At 47.6% G+C, this 21,670-nt stretch overlaps 1 protein-coding gene and 1 pseudogene across 4 annotated transcripts; one reads left to right on the top strand and one right to left on the bottom strand.

Annotated features, from left to right (window-relative positions):
* The first annotated feature begins 13,528 nt into the window (after positions 1–13,528).
* Positions 13,529–21,388, top strand: LOC136507262 (probable LRR receptor-like serine/threonine-protein kinase At3g47570; annotated as a pseudogene).
* On the bottom strand, positions 17,092–19,219 carry LOC136508467 (nudix hydrolase 14, chloroplastic-like). 4 transcript variants are annotated; one of them, XM_066503147.1, is made up of 7 exons: positions 18,861–19,219; positions 18,676–18,781; positions 18,505–18,582; positions 17,827–17,919; positions 17,656–17,748; positions 17,352–17,563; positions 17,092–17,261 (listed from the first exon to the last, which is right to left on the bottom strand). In XM_066503147.1, the coding sequence occupies exons 1-6, from the start codon at positions 18,974–18,976 to the stop codon at positions 17,516–17,518; spliced, it is 534 nt and encodes a 177-aa protein (XP_066359244.1). In that variant the 5' UTR covers positions 18,977–19,219; the 3' UTR covers positions 17,092–17,261; positions 17,352–17,515. The 4 variants fall into 4 exon arrangements, with proteins under 4 accessions (XP_066359244.1, XP_066359241.1, XP_066359242.1 ...); XM_066503144.1 differs by having other exon boundaries at positions 17,352–17,571; positions 18,861–19,105; XM_066503145.1 differs by having other exon boundaries at positions 17,352–17,445; positions 18,861–19,105.
* Positions 21,389–21,670: the final 282 nt, after the last annotated feature.

Here is a 21,670-nt window from a genome sequence, read left to right as displayed (position 1 = left end):
ACCACTAGAGATTTTGGTAAGCTGTTTACTGAACGTCGTGATAAGCTTAAGAATTTTGTGTTGCCTGCTGCTTCTTCTATTGCTTTGACTTTAGACATTTGGTCTGGTAATGCTGAGGACTATATTAGTGTTGTTGCTCACTATGTGAATGCTGATTGGGAGTTACAGAAAAGGGTTATTGGTCTTAGGCTGATTGAGGTTAAACATTATGGTGAAAACATTGCTGAAAGAATTGCTGCTGTGGTTGAGGAGTATTGTCTGATTGATGAGATTTTCTCTGTCACTCTAGACAATGCTTCTTCTAATGCTAGGGCTATGAACACTTTGACACCTCTATTTGCTTGTTACTTGGGTCCTGATCCTTCACCTGATCCTTTGGATCCTAGTAACCATAAGTACAGTCTTGTACATCAACATTGTGCTTGTCATATCATTAATCTCATTGTAAAATTTGGATTAAAGAGGTTGAAACCTTACACTGAAAATTTTAGAACTGCAATTAACTTCTTAAATTCCTCTAATCAAAGAATTGTATTGTTCAAGGAATAGTGTAATGCTAAGGGTGTTAGACCTAGAAAGTTTGGCTTGGATATGGATGTTAGATGGAATTCTACTTACCTGATGCTTAAACACTTGGTTCCATACAAGAATGTCTTTTCTATGTTTATTAATTCTCATTATGGTTCACAATTGTTGACTACAAATTATTGGTATTTTGCTGAGAAGAAACTGGAGTTCCTGGAACTCTTGTATGACTCCACTGTTGTACTGTCTGGTGTTTATTATCCTACAAGTCCACTTGTTCTGCACCATATCCTAGAAATTGCTTCTCATTTGCATGCATGTGAAAAAGAACATAATCTAAGAGATATTGTATTACCTATGAAGCTTAAGTTCCTTAAATATTGGCAGGACATACCTCTGTTATATTCATATGCATTCATTCTAGATCCTAGAGCTAAGATAAGAGGTTTCTTTAATGTGCTGCAATTACTTAGTGAATACACTAGTTCTGAGTATAGTTCATACTATGCTGATGTCAAAACTAAATTGTATAAACTGTTTAACAAATATGAGAGCAAGTTTGGTGCAGCTAGGTCTCAAAGGGTTGCACAACCATCACATCATACAGGTAAGAAAAAGTAGACCTAGGGAAGAATCTTTGGTCGTGGATCAGGTGTTGTTGGTCCTTCCCCTCTCCCTGCCACTTCATCTTCATCTACTTCTACTATTTCTGAGCTATCAGCTTACTTAGACAGTGACAATGTCACTTCTTATGAGGATGATTTTGACCTACTTCTGTGGTGGCATGACCACAAGCTAACCTTTCCAATCCTATCTATAATGGCTAGAGATATCCTATCAGTTCCTATATCTACTGTCTCTTTAGAGTCTTGTTTCAGTTTGACAGGTAGGATAATTGAGGAACGGCGGCGGCACTTGTCACATGAGACTGTGGACATGTTGGCCTGCTTAAAGGACTAGGAGTTAGGAGAAAAAAGGGAACAGCATGTTGTTGACAACCAAGAACTTGAAGACTCATTCCAGAACTTGTACCTCGATGAAGATGGACCTGCTGGTGGTGCTCCTGGTACTTAGTGAGGTACTGAGGTTGAGACTTGCCTCCTGAGTGTGTGTGATCTATGACTGTGAAAGGGTGTGTGTGACTTAGTGACTGTAAAAGACTTGTCTATCATTTGAACAATGGTTAATTAAGAGCTGGCTACACTCTTTTTTTCCTTTCTAGGGTTTCTCACAAGGGTGAGTTTTACCTAGAAAGGTTTTTAATACGGCAGCATTACACTAAACAACTCATTTTGGTTATTTCTGTTGTCTGTCGACTTTGGACTTTGATTCTGTGAATCGGTGAATGTATGAAACTGTGATCTGTGAATATATCGGACATTTCGACTTCGATTCTGTGAATATATGAAAATGTGACTGTATCAGACAAGTTTGTGAATGTAAGAAACTGTGATGATATATTGATATGAATTGTGAATGTATGAATTATGAAACTATGAACTGTTATCTATTTATGAAATTATGAATGCAAAGAGTAATAGGCCGCGGGCTGGCACGGCCTGTGATTCTAGCCGTGCTTCGCGGGCTGGCTTGGCACGGAAATTGACCCATAGGGCTGTGCCTGGGCCAAAGGTCAGGCCCATGGGCCTATGAGGCATGGCCCGTTGGCTATCGGGCCGTGCTGGCACGGGTGTCGGGCCGGCCCGGTGGCCATATATACCACCATATATACCTGTGTGTTCCGTTTCTTGGACGGGGCCCCACACATGCACAAGCACGAAGTTGCCGCTCATCCTGCATCCGGTGGCCGGTGGGCGAGTGGCGACTAGCGAGTGAGAGAATGAGAAGTTGCGATGACCCGGTGCACCGTCACGTGGGTGCATGAATATTCCCTGAAACAGTACCGATCTGGTTGCATGTTATAGAAAGTGATCACCTTTGCACTACAAAAATTCCAATCTTCCATTTTGGACAAGAAGAAATCAATAATCTTTCCATCCAACTTACTTCCCATAAATTGAGTAGCATAATCCTAGCAACACCTTATAATATCGCTCCGGTATCCTCAATCTTCCTTCCGCTAAAATCAAGTTTGGTACGATCATAAAAGAAGCCAAGAACATAGTTGATCCCTCGACGCGTAATGAAAAGCTTCCCTTTCACGTGCTCTAAAAAGGTTTGCTAGTCTGTGATAAACAAATCAGATTCGGATGCATGGAATCCGTCGACTCTCCTTGCTCCCTCCGTCCACCCTTGCCAACTCTGCTCGATTCAGCAGCCGCTCCGCTCCACCGCACCCGTCGCCCCACCTGCTCCAACCGCCGCTGCCGCCTCCTCCCGCATCTAGATATGACCACCAGCACGGTACGCGGTCGAGCTTGGAAGACACGGCGAGATGTAGGTTAGATGCGCACAACGATCAAGGGCAGGGGCATCGGTGCTCCGCAGGTCGGCTCACGCCTCCGGTGTGCGCAACGTCAGGTGGGGGTGGGAGTGGCGGCCAGAGGACGGGTCACGCACGCTCCTCGACTCCTCCGCTTGCCTGTTGCACCGCGTCGTCATCTCTCTCACGCCACATTCCCTGGCGTCGGTGGCTTGCACATTCGTTTCTGGCACTACCTACCAACCAGGACGATATAGAAGTTGTGCATCCCCATCCCTCTGTGGCTCTGCCTAACTGTGCCTTCATTCGTCCACGGCCTTGGGAGTTCGGAGCTTTAGGACCAAGTGATTTACCTTGATTTCTTCTTCAACTGATGTATATATCTGTTCTTGGATTGGTGTATATATTTCTTGCTCTTTGTGTTTCAGATCGAGTATCTTGTCTGCCCGACGCTGTCCATGAGCAGTGCCCTCCCTGTGGGAGCTGCTCACAAAACGTGACCGTAGCGCGCACCATGTGTTTGCTTCGTTGCCTCAACCAACACCTACCCTGGTTCGTTTAGTACTATCTAATTTGCTGCACCATGCTTTTAGTTTCAACATTGGTGCTGAAGGGATGCCGAGTTACTCACCAATGTGTTTTGACAGGACTTTGCTGGTCTGCATTGGCACACACAGAATTCCTAATGCGAACACATCAATCATCCCAAAACAAGTTTTTTCTCCCATTGCAGCTCAAGGCTATTGCAGACAGACTTAGTGAACCTCAATAGCAGTTTCAAGTAAGTCACCTTATTCTCAAAGGCACACTGTTAAGGTCCTTCTCTTTGCTTCTTTTGTTTGGAAACCATGTTACGCTATGCATGCATGACCAAAGAAATTTCTCTTTGTTGTCAATGCAATCGGTAACTATTTAGCTGTCAGGACTTAGGATACTTCTGAGAAATGCCCAAGTGTTCATTATGTTATATCTATTGAGGTCGTCTGATTTCTTGGCACTACTAATCTCACATAATACAACAATGGAAGCATACATAACAGTGTCCAGGCCCCAGCTAAAAGAAGGGACTCTATACCATGCTTCGAATTTTTTCAGGCTGTCATTGCTCACACATAGAACTCAACTATTGAGCACCCTTATCTGATATAAGCTTCATTGCCCATACAAAGGTATATAGGATCAAAACCATGGTGCCTCATTTACATAAGTATGCTTATTGCTTTACTCTGCTACATACTTCTACAAATTTTAGTTTACTTTAGTTGTAATTTTCTATGTGTATATCCAACTATGTCGATGTTGAAGCTCTACCTGACAACTATTTGTCTTTTGGTTGCTTCATATATAAGTTGTATCTGCAGATACAATTGGTGTTGTGATGAGTTCTACTCATGTAAGACTCAAAAAGATCAAGGCAGGACCAAACCCACTTTGCAATGTGCATCTTGTTGATCAAAGGTATATTGTTCAAAAAAATCATATGGTATATTTCCTGCAGAACTTCTTTTATTGTTATTCCCTTGATTATAATACTGCGGACACACTGTTCTGATTGCCCTTTGGCAGCAAAGGGCTCCCAACTTGAATGTTGAATACTATATATATGGACAAGGCATCTTGTGAACCAGTCGGTTTCCTTTTTATTAGTCAGGTTGCATGTTTATCTCAATTTTCAAGTGTGGTGGACAAAAATGCTCTGGTAGTAGGCACAGGTGGAGGATCCATGTCACCTTTTTCATCACATAAATTTTCCGTACACACAGATAGTAATTCCTGTCGCTTCTTTCATTTCGCTGTTCCTCTTACTGAATAGGTATGTATCGCCTTTCCATCGTTGCAGCGGAACATATAGTCCCGGCAAACGAAGCGGATCCATGTACCACACAGTTGGTTTCCTTCGATAGAATAGCAGAAAAAATTACTTGAAAATACCGGTCAGTGCGGTAATTGCTTGTGACGGTGGACCTCGTGTGTTCTTGCCAACCCAGATCACAACTCTATGAAAGACAGTTGGAGCTTCAACTCAAGAATAGGCATCATCTATCAGGTTCATACCATTTGAGGCATTCTAAACATGCCTTTGCGCTATTTCCCTCTGCATTTTACCTCATTTTTACTTTGCTCTATAGATTTAGAGTTCTATAATATGTGCCACCAGTTCCCTGTCCATTGCCATTGTGACAGCAATCCACTAGCCAGCCTGTGCGCTTTGAAGGCGATAAACTGTTTCATTTTCACGCTCTATGGATTTTATATGTTTCTGTAGGTTCGATCGAGACAGAGATACCAGTGGATAGCTACATAGGTAACCTTAGTTGCACATAAGAACTTTCCTTTCTTATGTATGAATTTGTATAGCATATGCATTGTTCTTTTTTAAGATTGTAAATATAAGCAGCATATCAATGCATTAATAAACTTGGAACACGGTACTGTATCAATAGCCTCGCAGCATATCAGGGAAGCAGAATCTTTGCACGTGTTTAGCTTGCACAAGGATAAATATGAGTTCCATTTTTCATATGAGTTATTATATATTTATATGTATTTCTTTCAAGTGAATTTTTTCATTGGATGCGTGTCCATGCCTTTTAAATTGATGCCCCTAACATGACCTTCATGTCCTGCACTGAACATACCTGCTACTGAATTTGCCACTGACCCCTGTAAGACTGCTACTCAGAATTGGTACCCATGTGTAGGACCATAGAGGATTTCCTGATCTAATCTAATATGTAACCCTTGTGGCAACATTTTTCTCAGGTTCTTCATCATGCCCAACTCAGCAGTGCCCTTGTGAGTCTGCATCCATATGTCATATTGCCTTTCGTCACATATTGGAAGACCATTTGGTGTCTGTATATGTGATAGAGTGCATGCATATATATGCCATATATGCGTACTCCAAACTATTGTACTATGTTTTAGTTATGGGCTACGAATTCCTTGGCATATTGCCTTGACCATGGAATTCGTAGTCCCTGGGACATCATTTCAGTCAATATAATATTTCCACCCTTAATTGTTTGCTTGCCCACCACTAATCTATACCTCTATCTATTACCAGGACTATTATGTTATTGGTATTAGGTTCATTTTTAGAAAACCTCACTAGGTCATTATGGTACACGTACACCATGATAGAGACAACATGTGGTTACGGGAACATTTTTTTTACGGGCGCAGCGGAGCGCGCCTTTCGTCCTAGTAGTAGTTGATGTGGCAAAAATAGAGGAACGTCATGGTCTCAATCCTACAAATTGATCGACTAAGGGTCCGTTTGGTTGAGCTGTGGCTGTGGCGAAAAGCTGCTGTGGGGTGTGGGCTGTGAGCTATAGAAAAACGGTTGTGGGCTATGAGCTGTGAAAAGCTGAAAGGTGTGGTTGAACAAGTATACATTATACTTTCTATCTCTCTCTCTCTTGAAAAAACTATGAAAGAGTACTTTATTCCACCCATTTTGAAAAATAGAAAGCCAAAAGATAATGAAAGCATCTAGGCCCCTAGTTGGGTTTCGGTGATTAATGACAATACAAGATTACTATGACTAACGTGTATTTTGCAGAGGCAATTAAGTTAGGTCATGGTAATGAAGATCGATTGGGCAATCATGGATGTCATGCCCCTACGATGGAAATCATTTCGGTTTTCAAAGGATGGACAACAAGGTTAAGGATGACTAGTTCTAAGTGTCGATTGGAGTTGAAGAGACTTAGAGTAGTTTAGGACTTTGTTTTTTCTTTGGCCGTACTATTAAGGGGGGTATGGATGGGTAGCTTGACCTAGGTGAGTCTAGTGAGTTACGTGTGGTGCACACTTGCTAAGTCTAGCGCTAGGTAGCTCCAAAATAGCCCTTAGATCCAATGGAGCAAACTGCATTCACATATGATCAAGAGTTAGAAGTGAATGGAGGGTCAAACACTGATCGGACGCTGGCTCCGGTGCGACCAGACGCTGGCCGTAGGGTCCGGTCAGTTCATTTGACCAAGGAGATTGCGTCTGGTGCGACCGGACGCTGAGTGGTCAAGTGACCAGACGCTGAGGGCCAGCGTCTGGTCGACTCCAGTAAGGTTCCAGTAAGGGATATTTGTGACCGGACGCGTCCGGTCAGTGGTGATCAGACCCTACCAGCGTCCGGTCAACACTTAAACACTGGTGTGCGGGTTGAACTGACTGGAGCATCTGATCAACATGACCAGAGCGTCCGGTCACCCCGCAGAGGCACATAACGGTTCGTTTTTCAGCCCTTGTTATAAATAGAAGCTCTACTCGTGTGTGGAGTCACTTTTGCTCATTCCAATAGCTGAGAAACACGTTTGTGAGTGCCAAGAATAGCAAGGTCCTAGTGAGGTGATTGAGATTTGAGAATCCCAAAGAGAGCCTTCATTAGTGAGATCAAGAGTAGCAAAGTGTGCATCCACCCTTCTCATTAGGCTTGTCATGGTCAAGTGAGAGTTCATGCTTGTTACTCTTGGTGATCGCCATCACCTAGATGGTTTGGTGGTGATTGGGAGCTTGGTGATCATCCGGCCGAGCTTGGAGAGCATATTCACCCCTACCTTGCATATCTGCTGGGGTTGACAGATTTGATTGGACTAATAGGATTGTATGTTCCATCGTGGGTTCATCAGTTCTATGCTTCTCTCTTTGTTGACCCATATCATACCTTTATTCACTTTGCATTCCGAGGCAGAGATTACAGACTGACGAGTCAGAGGGTCAGGGAGATACTGAGGCTACAAGAGCAGCCTGTCAGGTTACATGAGGTCTGTTATGGACAGACAGCCTCCTAGGCGTCCTCATGGTGGTTTGGTGCCCCCTATAGATCTTGTGCGACACTACTTCAAGGAGCCTTTTGGCGAGGGCTCACGCATGAACCCCAGTGATCTTACTTCGACTGCTCGAGTACTAGAGGCTATTATGAGGAGGACACTGCTTCCTAGAATGGGATACCGAGAGGACTTGACTTGTATCTAGCTATGGCTCCTCAACGCCCTGATGCAGCAGACAGTGTTCCTCTCGACTCGTATCTAGCTATGGCTCCTCAACGCCCTGATGCAGCAGACAGTGTTTGATATTTGGGATCTTCTTCTGTCTGAGATGGAGGACACGATAGCTGAGGGCTTCAAGGGTCGCAAGTAGCTACCCTATGCTCACTAGATCACTTTCATTATCCTCAAGGCACTGATAGTTAGGTCACCAGAGATGGTTGCAGAGTACAGAGGTGCCACCACCAAGTTTCCTACTTATAACATGGCACAAAGGACCAGGCATAGCACGCCACAGGCACCTAGTCAGCCTCACCATCATCCTGATATACCAGAGTCTGTAGCTCAGTAGGATGAGATCATTAGAGGCATAGCAGCTATTGAGGAGGAGCAGCTTGAGGCTCAGCAGGAGAGGAGCGAGTCTAGTGACAGTTCAGATGATGACTATCTGTCTATTCCTCAGATGCCTCCACGCAGACATCATGCAGAGGCCGGTAGTTCCAGCTCTGCTCCACCAGCACCACAGACAGACCTCGCTTTGATTGCTATTCTTGAGCGGATGCAGCAGGATTAGGCTAGATAGGCTCAGGAGACCGCTGCCAACTTTGCATAGTTTCAGGCTCGTCAGGATGAGTTCCAGCGACAGCAGCAGGTCCTCTAGCAGCAACAACAGCAGATGCATCAGCAGCAGTTACTCACGTAGCAGCAGCTTTTGGGATTCATGCAGCATGTAGTGACAGTCATTGGGGCCCCACCGCCATAGCCTTCGCCCCAGCTTGGTTAGCATGGTACCACTTCGATGACTCTAGCGATACAACCTAGTGGGCTTCAGAGTCAGGGATAGCCTCTAGCTTAGTTTGCTTCTCCCATAGTATAGGTGTCCCAGTGGTTATCCTTGCCAGTGGTAGCCCTGCAGTTCACACCATTTTAGACGGGCTTCACACCGGATTAGTCATCCTCGCTATTTGTGCCTGACACGTCAGTCTCCAGGAGTCTTGGAGCATCTTTTAGCAAGTTGACAAGGATGCCTACACTGCCACATATGCATGCCCTAGGTCCTTCTATAGCAGCTCCCGTCGCCATGACTACTCAGAGGCTCCCTTCTTCTATCGCATCTTTAGATCTTACGACAGACATACTAGTAGCATCATAGGCAGCACCTGCCCCAGCTCAGACCCAGACCGCTTCAGCAACGCTTCTAGCCATAGAGGGTCAGTCAGTACAGAGCTTAAGGTCAGATGATGATGGCGCCCAGTTCTAGCTTGCTCCTTGTACTTCAGCGCCCGACTCGTCCACTGCATCCCCACCGACCGACCCTTAGGTTTTGGTGTTTGACGCCAAAGGGGGAGAGGGTTTGACTATGTAGATTCAGGGGGAGCGACTTTTAGGGGGAGCCTAGCTAGCTATTAGTCTGTTATATACATTTGGGAGTTTTATTTGTGTGATACACTATTACTATTATGCATTCGTGCGTTTACCTTTATGCATTAAACTATACCTATGTGATAGTGATATCTACGTGATTGTGATATATGACATGTGTGCTATCTCATAACTATTTATATGTCATATCACTTGTGTTATGCTCATTTGTCTTGCTTCCACGTCTATACTCCGATGCAAATGAGCTTTATTACTTGTACTCATGTTTATTTCATATCTTTTGAGTACATCATGCTGGCTTGGTTCATATAAGCTTGACTAACACCTTTGTTCTTATTGACAAAAGCTTATATGATCCAAGCATGATAAAAACCTCAACTCTTTCACATACTCGAGGTGGTATTGTCATCAATCACCAAAAAGGGGGAGATTAAAAGCATCTAGGCCCCTAGTTGGGTTTCGGTGATTAATGACAATACAAGATTACTATGACTAACGTGTGTTTTGCAGAGGCAAATAAGTTAGGTCATGGTAATGAAGATCAATTGGGCAATCATGGATGTCATGCCCCTACGATGGAAATCATTTCGGTTTTCAAAGGATGACGACAAGGTTAAGGATGACTAGTTCTAAGTGTTGATTGGAGTTGGAGAGACACTTAGAGTAGTTTAGGACTTTGTTTTTCCTTTGGCCGTACTATTAAGGGGGGTATGGATGGGTAGCTTGACCTAGGTGAGTCTAGTGAGTTAGGTGTGGTGCACACTTGCTAAGTCTAGTGCTAGGTAGCTCCAAAATAGCCCTTAGATCCAATGGAGCAAACTTCATTCACATATGATCGAGAGTTGGAAGTGAATGGAGGGTCAAACACTGACCGGACGCTGGCTCTGGTGCGACCGAACGCTGGCCGTAGGGTCCGGTCAGTTCATTTGACCAAGGAGATTATGTTTGGTGCGACCGGACGCTGAGTGGTCGAGTGACCGGACGCTGAGGGCCAGCGTCCGGTCGACTCCAGTAAGGTTCCAGTAAGGGATATTTATGACCGGACGTGTCCGGTCAGTGGTGATCGGACCCTGCCAGCGTCCGATCAACACTTAAACACTGGTGTGCGGGTTGATCTGACCGGAGCGTCCGGTCACCCCGCAGAGGCATATAACGGTTCGTTTTTCAGCCCTTGTTATAAATAGAAGCTCCACTCGTGTGTGGAGTCACTTTTGCTCATTCCAACAGCTGAGAAACACGTTTGTGAGTGCTAAGAAGAGCAAGGTCCTAGTGAGGTGATTGAGATTTGAGAATCCCAAAGAGAGCCTTCATTAGTGAGATCAAGAGTAGCAAAGTGTGCATCCACCCTTCTCATTAGGCTTGTCGTGGTCAAGTGAGAGTTCGTGCTTGTTACTCTTGGTGATCACCATCACCTAGACGGCTTGGTGGTGATTGGGAGCTTGATTGGGAGCTTGGTGATCATCCGGCCGAGCTTGTGGATGACCCAACTCACATTGTGAGCGGTTGTGGGTGATTCACCGCGACGGAGTGTCGAAGAATCAACCCGTAGAGAGCACTTGATCCTTGCGCGGATCAAGGGGGAGCTACACCCTTGCGCGGGTGCTCCAATGAGGACTAGTGGGGAGTGGCGACTCTCCAATACCTCGGCAAAACATCGCCGCGTTTCCTCTTCTCTCTTTACTTTGAGCATTTACTTTGAGCAATTCAATTCTTGTCATTTACATTCCTAGAATTGCCATGCTAGAGTAGGATTGGAACTAGGTTGCTACACTTTTGTGCGTTAAATCAATAGAAACACTTCTCTAGGCACAAGGGGTTAATTGGGCTAACCATAGGACTTGTTTATTGCGAAAAAATTTAGAATTAGCCCAATTCAACCCCCCCCCCTCTTGGGCATCTTGATCCTTTCAGATAAAAACAAGTATACATTATACTTTCTAAGGATATTTTTCATCAAAATCTCTATTTCTATCAATAAGAAAGGGTACATAGAGGCTCTTGAAGTTGCTCTAAGATTCTGTTATGGTCCTCATATATAATCATGTGGCCCACCTTCCATCATGGGCAATGCCAGGGGTATTCCCCTGTATTCCATGCAATACCCAAGATTTTGCTAGTAATGAAAATAAAGAGTTAAATGCATGGGTGGTTCATCAACTCTGAAAGTGGGTTTTTGGGTCCATAATCCTGGTTAGTGGCGCATTCATAACCCATATTCAATTTTTTAACTGACGTGGCACCTCTGGTCTAGGTGGACGCCGCACACACGCATGCAGCTACATGTATGGCTCTCGGCGCACACTGTTTAGCCACAGCTGTTGGTCGGAATTCACCTAGTCTCCTTGCTCTTGCTCCGGACGAGACGAGTCTATCATCCGACGGTGGCTTGCTGGTACGGGTCCGGCCCGCTGGCGCAGTACTCCGTGGGTGTTGGAACCGAGCGATGCCCCGGTCTAGAATTCGACGTCGCCGGCGAGCTCACGGATGGAGAACTCGACGAACACAAACACAACGCAATAAAGTGGAACGAGAGAATTTTTGGTGCTGCCCTCAACTGCCGCAGCTTCTCGGGGCTTGAAGCCCGAGTCCAGCGCCATGCCGATATCATCGTGCGCATGCTCGCTTTGACAGCTTCGTCTTCGGGTGCAGCGACGACGTCCGGTTCAATGGCCACGAAGCCACCGGCATCGTCTGTTTCGGGAACGAGGCCGTCTCCAAATGCCACGTCAACATCCATATGCCCACGCCGATTCCCGCCGCCGACGTCGCGCACTACCACGCTGCCGGGCGGCCCCACAGCCGCTCGTGCCACACCGCCGGCGCGGCCGTTCCTGCTCGCGGCGGCGGCAACACCTAGACGCGCTACTGCTCACCACCAGCAGAAAGAAGACGAACGGCATGAGGGTCTCCGCTACTGCCTGTACCAGAGCGCACCACCTCGCTCGTCCCAAGCGCCGCCGTGCCGTGTCTGTCGAGCCGCCCTTGTTGGCCGGAGAAGAAGGCAAGAATGATTGAGCCCAAGACAGAGCAGCGCTCGCTCGTGATGGTGTGGCCAGCATGGTGGCCCGGCATGGCGCTCGCCGGTGGGGGCGAGACGCCGTGGCCGCCATGGCTGCCCAGCGACGCGTGGCCATGACGCTCGCCCAGTCGCCCCACATGGAGCGGCCGTCGTGGCACGGCGCGTCGCTCGTGGCGGCAACCGACACGAGATCTTGGAGCGGTGCGACTAGGGAGTTGGAGGAGCGTGAGCGGAGGCCTCCGTGGTGGGATGCGAGCGCGGAGGGTGTTGAGCGCAGAGCAGGGCTTGGCGCGGACGGCCGATGGGCAGCATGGCGAAGTGCCGGTGAGCTCTAGCCGATCCAGGTGAGAGACGACGATGCCGCTCCTACTCGCGAGTCTGGCCGCCCGCTGCAGCCGCTCCTGTGTGGCACATCAGCACTCTGCCCTCCTCCGCATCTGGGAGGAGGAGCTGCTCCTGGTGTAGTAGCTCTTTCTCGCGGCTGTCTCCTCCGGCAGATGCCCGACACGACGAGCCCGGTGCAGGGTGTGGCCACTGGCTAGACAAAGCAACGCGCCGTATCCCAAGTGCTCGGCAGCGGCGGTGAATCAACATGAAGGATTGGAGAGAGAGGGAGCAGGATGACGAGCGCCGGCGCTCACTGCCGTACAGCTGCGCGGGGGAGACCTACGTGTGTGCGACGTGGGCGAGCCGAGGTCGGCGAGGAGCGCGGCAACCGCGGCCGAGGTGGCGGACGCCGACTCCGGGTGCAGCAGCTGCGGCTAAACAGTGTGCAAGGAGACTAGGTGAATTCCGACCAACAGCTGCGGCTAAACAGTGTGCGCCGAGAGCCATGCATGCACCCGCATGCGTGTGTGCGGCGTGCACCTGGACCCGGAGGTGCCACGTCAGTTAAAAAATTGAAACAAAGGGGGTATGGGTTAGGAATGCGCCACTAACAAAGATTATGGGCCTAAAAACTCACTTTCAGAGTTGATAGACCTAAGTGAAACTAGAGCGCAAGTTGATGGACCATCCATGCATTTAACTCGAAAATAAATATACAATTTTTTTAGAATCTGAAAAAATATACATAGTATACATGTACATCCCATTGTCTTGGACCAAAAGCCCACGGTCCATGGATGAGCAGCCCACGAGGCCACAAGAAACAGCCCCAGTTGCCGGCGTTGTTCCCTTTGCTTCTTGCCAGCTTGTTCAGCACCTCTCGTACTGCAGCATCCCAAGCTAGCGGCGGCAGTGGCCTGAGCGGCGGCACATCTGCATCCGGAAGGACGGATGCTGCTGCGGACTGCGGTGCTGCGGCCGGTAGCCAGCAGCAGCCGAGCAGCGCATCACGGACTGCAGCGGCCGGCTCCCTCGACTCGGCCCCTTGGCGGTCGACTCTCGCAGGCGGCCGGCGACCAAGCGTTGAAGGAAGCCAGGCACAAGTCCCTCGAGATCCTTGCACCCGGTGAAGATCCCGTTTTCTTCTCTAATTTAGAATGAATCACAATCTTAATTGACCAAATTTAGAGAAAAGCACTATGTGCCTATGTGTGTGCTGCAATTTAAACAATTTTTTTTGTCCATGCTACTGCATGCTACTTTGTTTAGTTTCGTGATGAAATTCTAGAAATAATTTTATTTTTTTTGCATTCTGTTTGTAAATTGTAATGTACATGAAAAAGAAGTGTGATACCACTAGCATATCAGCCCGGTTTTATCCGTCATGGTACATTCTCTCGCAACAAAATAGCATCAGCCGGCTTATCAGCCACAAAAAGCATCAGCCGAACAGCCCGATTGTAGGAGAAATCTAGCACTTGTGCATATTTGCATTGTAATTTTTTTTTCACATGGAATACCCTACTGCGAGATCCTGGCCCCGCCGCTGCCTGCCATCTCATATCATTAATTTATTATGCCCGTGGAAATGGGATACGCATTTCCCCAAGCCAACTTTGATCTCCATATCATGTAGTAAGTGCATGCCACAGTAGCTACAATCTACTCTTTTTGACTAGTGTTTGCTGTGGTGGCCTCTGTTGTCAAAGGTGAAACTGTTTATTGTTCGAGTCAGTGTTTCATGCACACTTGCTGACCAGTAGTCTTCGCCATTGAAAGCAGCAGTTGCTTTTGCATTCAGGTACATGGCCTTGAGTGAAGTAAATTAAAGCTCGCTTGGCCTTGTTGCCGGTGCTTGGCACCCAGGCCAGAACTGAAGTCCCAAAACCATGGCGCTTGGGTTTCTAGCTTGCATACCCATCGTTCTGTTGATCGCCTTGCCCGCTGTGCATGGTGCTGCTGCATCTCCATCTCCAGGTCATCTGAGCGGGAGCACCTCCGACGTCGCTGCACTGCTGGCTTTCAAGGCCCAGCTCTCGGATCCTCTCGACGTCCTTGGCAGGAACTGGACCACCGGCACGCCGTTCTGCTACTGGGTTGGTGTCTCGTGCGGCAGGCGCCGGCGGCGCGTGACCGCCGTGGAGTTGCCGGGTGTTGCCCTCCAGGGAGTGCTCAGCCCTCACCTCGGTAACCTCTCTTTCCTCTCCGTGCTCAACCTCACCAACACCAGCCTCGCCGGTGCAATCCCGGGCGAGATCGGAAGGCTGCGTCGCCTCAAGCTCCTTGATCTTGGCTACAATGCTCTGTCTGGTGGCATCCCGGACACTGTAGGAAACCTCACGAGGCTCCAAATTCTCGATCTCGAGTTCAACCAGCTGTCCGGTCCAATTCCGACAGAGCTGCAGGGGCTGCACAGCCTTGGCAGCATCAATCTCCGTCGGAATGGTCTCACTGGCCCAATTCCGGTTCATCTATTCAACAACACACATTTGCTAACTTATCTCAACATCGGCAACAACAGCCTTTCAGGGCCGATACCTGGTTGCATCGGTTCCTTACCAATGCTCCAATACCTGAACCTGCAAGTGAACAATCTTACGGGGCCGGTGCCGCCAGGCATCTACAACATTTCTACACTGAGTCTTGTTGCTCTAGGCGCGAACGGCTTGACCGGACCAACCCCGGGCAACCAAAGTTTCAACCTGCCACTTCTGCAGTGGTTCTCAGTCTCGTCTAATAGTTTCAAAAGTAAAATTCCAACTGGGCTAGCAGCGTGTCGGTACCTTCAGGTTCTTGCAGTACCTGAAAATTTGTTCGAGGATGTCATACCACCATGGCTGGCCGATCTGACAGATCTCCAACTCATCTCTTTTGGCTCTAATCGCCTCGTTGCTGATCCAATCCCTGCTGCACTTGGCAACCTCACCAAGCTAGGTTTCCTTGACCTGGCGCTGTGCAACCTGACAGGATCCATCCCACAGGAGCTAGGACAACTGAGCCAGCTCTACGAGCTGCATCTCTCCGACAACCGGCTGACAGGTCCTATCTCTGCTTCCGTCGGCAACATGCCTGGATTAGCATTCCTGCTTTTGGACGGGAACCGGTTGGCTGGATCAGTACCAGCAACCGTGGGTGACATGAACTCTTTGACGACCCTCATTCTCTCATTTAACCGCCTGCAAGGGGATCTAGAGTTCTTGTCTGCTCTTTCCAACTGCAGAAATCTGTTGGACCTTGAAATTCAGGGGAATTATTTCACCGGGAGCCTTCCAGGTTATGTGGGGAACCTATCAACCAAGTTGCAATACTTCATTGCATGTGACAACAAGTTGACTGGTGAGTTTCCAGCTGCCATTTCGAATTTAACTTCTTTGCTTGATCTAGATCTTTCGGTCAATCGATTCCATAGTTCCATTCCAGAGCCAATCATGACAATGAATAGTCTCCAATTGCTCCAACTAAGTGGGAATAGATTCTCTGGCTCCATCCCCTCAAATATTGGAATGCTAGCTAACGTAGTGATGGTATACCTTCAAAGCAACGAATTCTCTGGCTCCATGCCCAAGGACATTGGTAACCTCACCAAGTTAGAGTACCTAGTCTCATCTGATAACCAGTTAACATCGACTGTACCGCTGAGCTTATTCCATCTTGATAGCCTACTCTAGCTAGATCTATCTCAAAACTTGTTGAGTGGTACATTACCGGTTGATATAGGGTATTTGAAGCAGATTGATTCCATTGATCCACTACTGGATTTAGGTTCTTTGCCGAGTGCACGGCAAAGGCCAAATTGCACTCAGCAAAGCCTTTGCCGAGTGCGGCACTCGGCAAAGAACACACGGCAAAAAATTGATCGGCAAAGCCCTCTTTGCCGAGTGTCTTTTATCGGGCACTCGGCAAAGGCTTTGCCGAGTGCCTCGGGGACACTCGGCAAAGAAAAGCGACCGTTACAGCGCCGGCCCCGTTGACGGTCACTTTGCCGAGTGCCAACCCTGCAGGCACTCGGCAAAGATTTTTTATTTTTTTTAAAAAAATTCTTTGCCGAGTGCCAACCCTTCAGGCACTCGGCAAAGATTTTTTTTTTTTTTAAAAAAAATATTTGCCGAGTGCCCCTGTCCGGCGCTCGGCAAAGTTTGAATTTTTTTTTTAAAAAAAATTCTTTGCCGAGTGCCCTCTGGCCGGCACTCGGCAAAGTTTGAATTTTTTTTTTAAAAAAAAATTCTTTGCCAAGTGCCATGGTCACAGCACTCGGCAAAGATTTTTTATTTTTTTAAAAAAAAATTATTTGCCGAGTGCCCTCTATCTGGCCCTCGGCAAAGATGTTTTATTTTTTTCTAAAAATTCTTTGCCGAGTGCCCCCTGGCCGGCGCTCGGCAAAGTTTGAATTTTTTTTAAAAAAAAAATTCTTTGCCGAGTGTTTTTAGAATTACACTCGGCAAACCTATTTTTCCAAGAAAAAAAAATTCTCGGCATATCCAGCAGCTTTGCTTTTTCTTTGCACCATGAGAACGTGAACACTGGACAGGTTCCAGGGAAGTTGCATTCTCTGTCTACCTAGCCCATTCAGGTCCACCGATCCGAACGTTGTGCTGCCTCGCTCTGGTCGACCTGCGCAGCAGAAGAGAGGGAGGGGCTGGCGCCGTGGAAATAGTGATTAAGTTTAACCAGGTGAACAGAAGTTTTGGAAGACAGTAGCAAACTAAGGGAAATGTTGGCCAGTTACCGGTGATGGCAGCATATTCGACCTCCGGTAGCAGGGTCCAGCAGTGCCGTAAGATCAACCATGTCCTCTATATTCAGCTTTATACCAGTCTCTTCTTCCACCGGACAGCAATTGAGGATAAGCGCCACAAGAATATTGTATACAACAATTGGTACTTAACAGATTCATCTAAAATTCTGACCACAACAGAAATGCATTACGGCTTGTGCAATCTGAAATTCTGAATCAAAACCAGGCAAAAACAGGATCAATGCAAGGCTGGCTAATTTCAGTTCATGCTGTATTCAGAAGCCAAGATACTAACCTCACGGACTGCAGTGCCAACAAAATCACCTTTTTCATCATCTAGCATCCCAGCTGGCAGCTCCAACAGGAATTTTCCAACAGGAACTCTAACCTACAATTTTGATGGCAGTCAATAGGTGAATTTGCTTACTGAATCAAACCATGTGCTCTAAATCATGATACACTATACCTGCTCAGTAAGCACAGCATATGTTTCCCCCTTAGACTCCAAAATAATCAACACAGCAACCGCGGGCCCTCTTGCAAAGACAATTCCTGGAACCTATATATACTGTCAAAAGATGGTAAGAACTAAACCATCATCCTGCTAGTGCTAGAGAGTAGAGACCCCGCAAATCGATTTAAAGGCGAAAAAATCATCAGCGGATGCAGGAAAGATATCAGTATATCACACAAAGATTTTAATAAGCACACAATGGAAAACATACTTCAGACTATCATGGTACACGTAACATTCAGTGCCATAGTCAAGGCTGAAAAGCAAAGTCATCACAAAATTGAAAATACACTTCTAAAGTGTGCTTCAGCCTATATATTCAGCATAAGCAAAGGCTGGGCCACATCCACCCTAAGCACCCATCTATTCTACTCATTTGCTGCACCCATCTATCTCTATTCATTAGCTCCTCACCAGTACAGCAATACATTATCAATTGTAAAGGGGAAAAGACAGGAAAAGTACAATCACATATGCATATGTTTACTAGGAGAAACACCTCACATCACTATCAATCAAACTCTGATGAGAAATTTGGACTCCGTAGACCATCATTGTTAGTCCTAAATGACCATTCTAGGATCCAATCAAATGTACAACAATACCAGCAGGAACATTCCAACCAATCACCTTGGTTTTGGTTTCCTCGTCCACGATGTCAGCTTTGAACTTGAGAAAGCCCACCCGTTTCCCGAACGTGTCAACCCCCTGCATCGCAAATCCAGACGCAAACGAGAGCAAATTGAGCAATGTCATACAATCAATCAATTCGACCGAGCCAGCTGCACAAATGCACATCACCTGGATGAGGACCCGCGTGAGGCTCAGCCTCCCGTAGGTGAGGACGCCCTTCTCCGACTGCAGGTTCCGCAGCCACTGCTTGAACAGCGACGACTCCACCGCATTCCTGCGCTTATCAGAGCCCGCGGCCAGCAAATCGCATGAGCGAGCTTTCCATCAGAGAGAACTGGAGAAGGGGAACTGACCTGAAGTCCGCCTCGGGGAGTCCCGGGGCGCCCACGACGAGGACGGGGGGCGCGGTGCCGGGCACATCGACGGTAGCGCTGGGCGGTGCCCCGGCAGAGCCGTCCGACGAGGCCATGCGAACGCCGCGGCAGAGGGACGCTCCTCGTGTGGTCGCGGGAGGGGAAGAGAAAGGGAGAGGCGGCAGCGTGGGAGGAGAGGGAGGCGCCGCCGGGGAAGAGAGGGAGGGGCCGGCGCCGTGGAAGAGAGGGAGGGGTGGCCGGGGAAGAGAGGGAGGGGCAGCGCGGGCGACGCACGGGGAAGGGAAGGGCGGCGCGCGGCGCGGGGGCGGGCCGGCCTTGGCGGACGGCGGCGCGGGGACGGCCTGGAGCGGCGGCGCGGGGGCTCGGCTCTGTCTGTCTGTGCGGCGCGCGGCGCGGGGCTGTGTCTAAGTGCCCTACCCGCCCCCTTTGCCGAGTGCCGGATGAGGAGGCACTCGGCAAAGATTTATTTTTTTAAAAAAAAAATTTTTGCCGAGTGTTTCGGATCTAGCACTTGGCAAAGTATTTTTTTAAAAAAAAAATTTATTTGCCGAGCGTCAGATCTGAGACGCTCGGTAAAGAATTTTTTTTAAAAAAAAATTAAATCTTTGCCGAGTGCCAGATCTGGGACACTCGGCAAAGAATTTTTTTTAAAAAAAAATTCAAATCTTTGCCGAGTGCCTAACAGTAGGCGCTCGGCAAAGAAGGCCGTGACCGAACGCCGTTTCGCGGGCAGCCTATGCCGAGTGTAGACATTTTGCCGAGAGTCTGGCACTCGGCAAAGAAGTCCTTTGCCGAGTGCCCGTGTTTACCGAGTGCCCGGCACTCGGCAAAGAACTCTTTGCCGAGTGCAATTCTTTGCCGAGTGCAGTACTCGGCAAAGAAGGTCTTTGCCGAGTGCCCGATTTTTGACACTCGACAAAGAATTTTGCACTCGGCAAAGTCTCTGTTTCCAGTAGTGATCTCTCAATCAATCGCCTTTGGGGGAAGTCTCCCAGATTCAATAGGGAAAATTCAGATGATAATGTACTTGAACCTATCAGTCAATTCATTCAATGGCACGATTCCCAACTCATTGAACAAACTAACTAGCTTACATACTCTGGACCTGTCCCATAACAATATTTCTGGCACCATCCCGGAGTACTTGGCCAATTTTTCCATCCTCTCTAGCTTAAATTTGTCCTACAATAAGCTGCAAGGTCATATACCAGAAAGAGGTGTATTCTCAAACATCACACTAGAGTCCTTGGTGGGGAACTCCGGACTATGTGGCGGCGCTTCCCGCTTAGGGTTTCCACCATGCCGAACCAAATCTCCCAGACGCAACCGTCACTTGCTAAAATATTTGCTTCCAACTGCAATTGCCATAGCTGTTGGAGCTCTCGCTTCGTGCCTATGTGTAATGGTGACCAAGAAAGCCAGGAAGCATCGTCAAGGGAGTTCTGCTGGTATGGCTGATGTCATGATCAATAACCATCCGTTAGTCTCCTACCATGAGCTGGTTCGTGCCACTGAAAATTTCAGTGATGGCAACATGTTGGGCTCTGGAAGCTTTGGGAAAGTTTATAAAGGCCAGCTGAGTGATGGTTTGGTGGTTGCCGTAAAAGTTATACACATGCATTTGGATCAAGCCATTACAAGCTTCGATGCCGAGTGCCGTGTGCTTCGGATGGCTCGGCATCGCAACCTGATAAAAATACTCAACACTTGTTCTAACCTAGACTTCAGGGCCCTGGTGCTTCAGTACATGCCCAATGGGAGCTTAGAGGCGCTCCTGCACTCTGAAGGATGAATGCATTTGGGGTTTCTCGAGAGGCTGAACATCATGCTTGATGTGTCGATGGCAATGGAGTATCTACACCATGAGCACTGTGAGGTGGTTCTACACTGCGATTTGAAGCCTAGCAACGTGCTATTTGATGAGCACATGACTGCACATGTGGCGGATTTTGGGATTGCGAGGTTGCTGCTTGGTGGTGATAGCTCCATGATCTCTGCAAGCATGCCTGGAACAGTTGGGTACATGGCACCAGGTACTTGTTGCTGTTGTTGTACTCTACTAATTAAATCATTTTTGTTAATTAATCGTGCTACAACTTTTATATATACCTGTGATTTCTTGATTTGCAGAGTACGGTTCTCTTGGAAAGGCATCACGGATGAGCGACGTGTTCAGCTACGGGATCATGCCCCTTGAAGTGTTCACAGGGAAGAGGCCCACCGACGGTATGTTTGTGGGAGGATTGAGCATCAGGCAGTGGGTCCATCAAGCATTTCCCAGACATCTTGTTGACGTGGTGGATGATGGCCTACTACATGGTCATGATGGCTCTTGTTGTTCCAGTAATCTGGATGGCTTTCTTGTGGCAGTGTTTCAGTTGGGCTTGCTCTGCTCGTCTGAGTCGCCTGAGCACAGGACGGCAATGAGCAATGCGGTGGTGACACTGAAGAAGATCAGAATGGATTATATCAAATCGACACAAGATGCACATGATTCTAATGAATGATCGCCTCACTTGTATACGTGCACGTAAGAATAATATGGACACAGTGGTAGACCCAGAAAAGCAACAAATAAGGTGATGCTAGACTGGAGAAAAGGTGCTGGAATTGATTAGAAATGAATGAGTTTGAATTTTTAGTTATATTTTTTCTCTTATATATAGATGCATGGATTCCAAAGTCAAGACCGGTGCTGTAGCCCGGATCTACATGTGTGTGAATCGATGCACCTGAATATGGACAAGCACAAACAAGAGGGTACGAAGGCTGGAAATGCCTTTATATGA

This window comes from Miscanthus floridulus, chromosome 15, assembly GCF_019320115.1.
Source record: "Miscanthus floridulus cultivar M001 chromosome 15, ASM1932011v1, whole genome shotgun sequence".
In the NCBI taxonomy this organism is placed as follows: domain Eukaryota; kingdom Viridiplantae; phylum Streptophyta; class Magnoliopsida; order Poales; family Poaceae; genus Miscanthus; species Miscanthus floridulus.
This window is presented reverse-complemented; position numbering and strand designations above follow the sequence as displayed.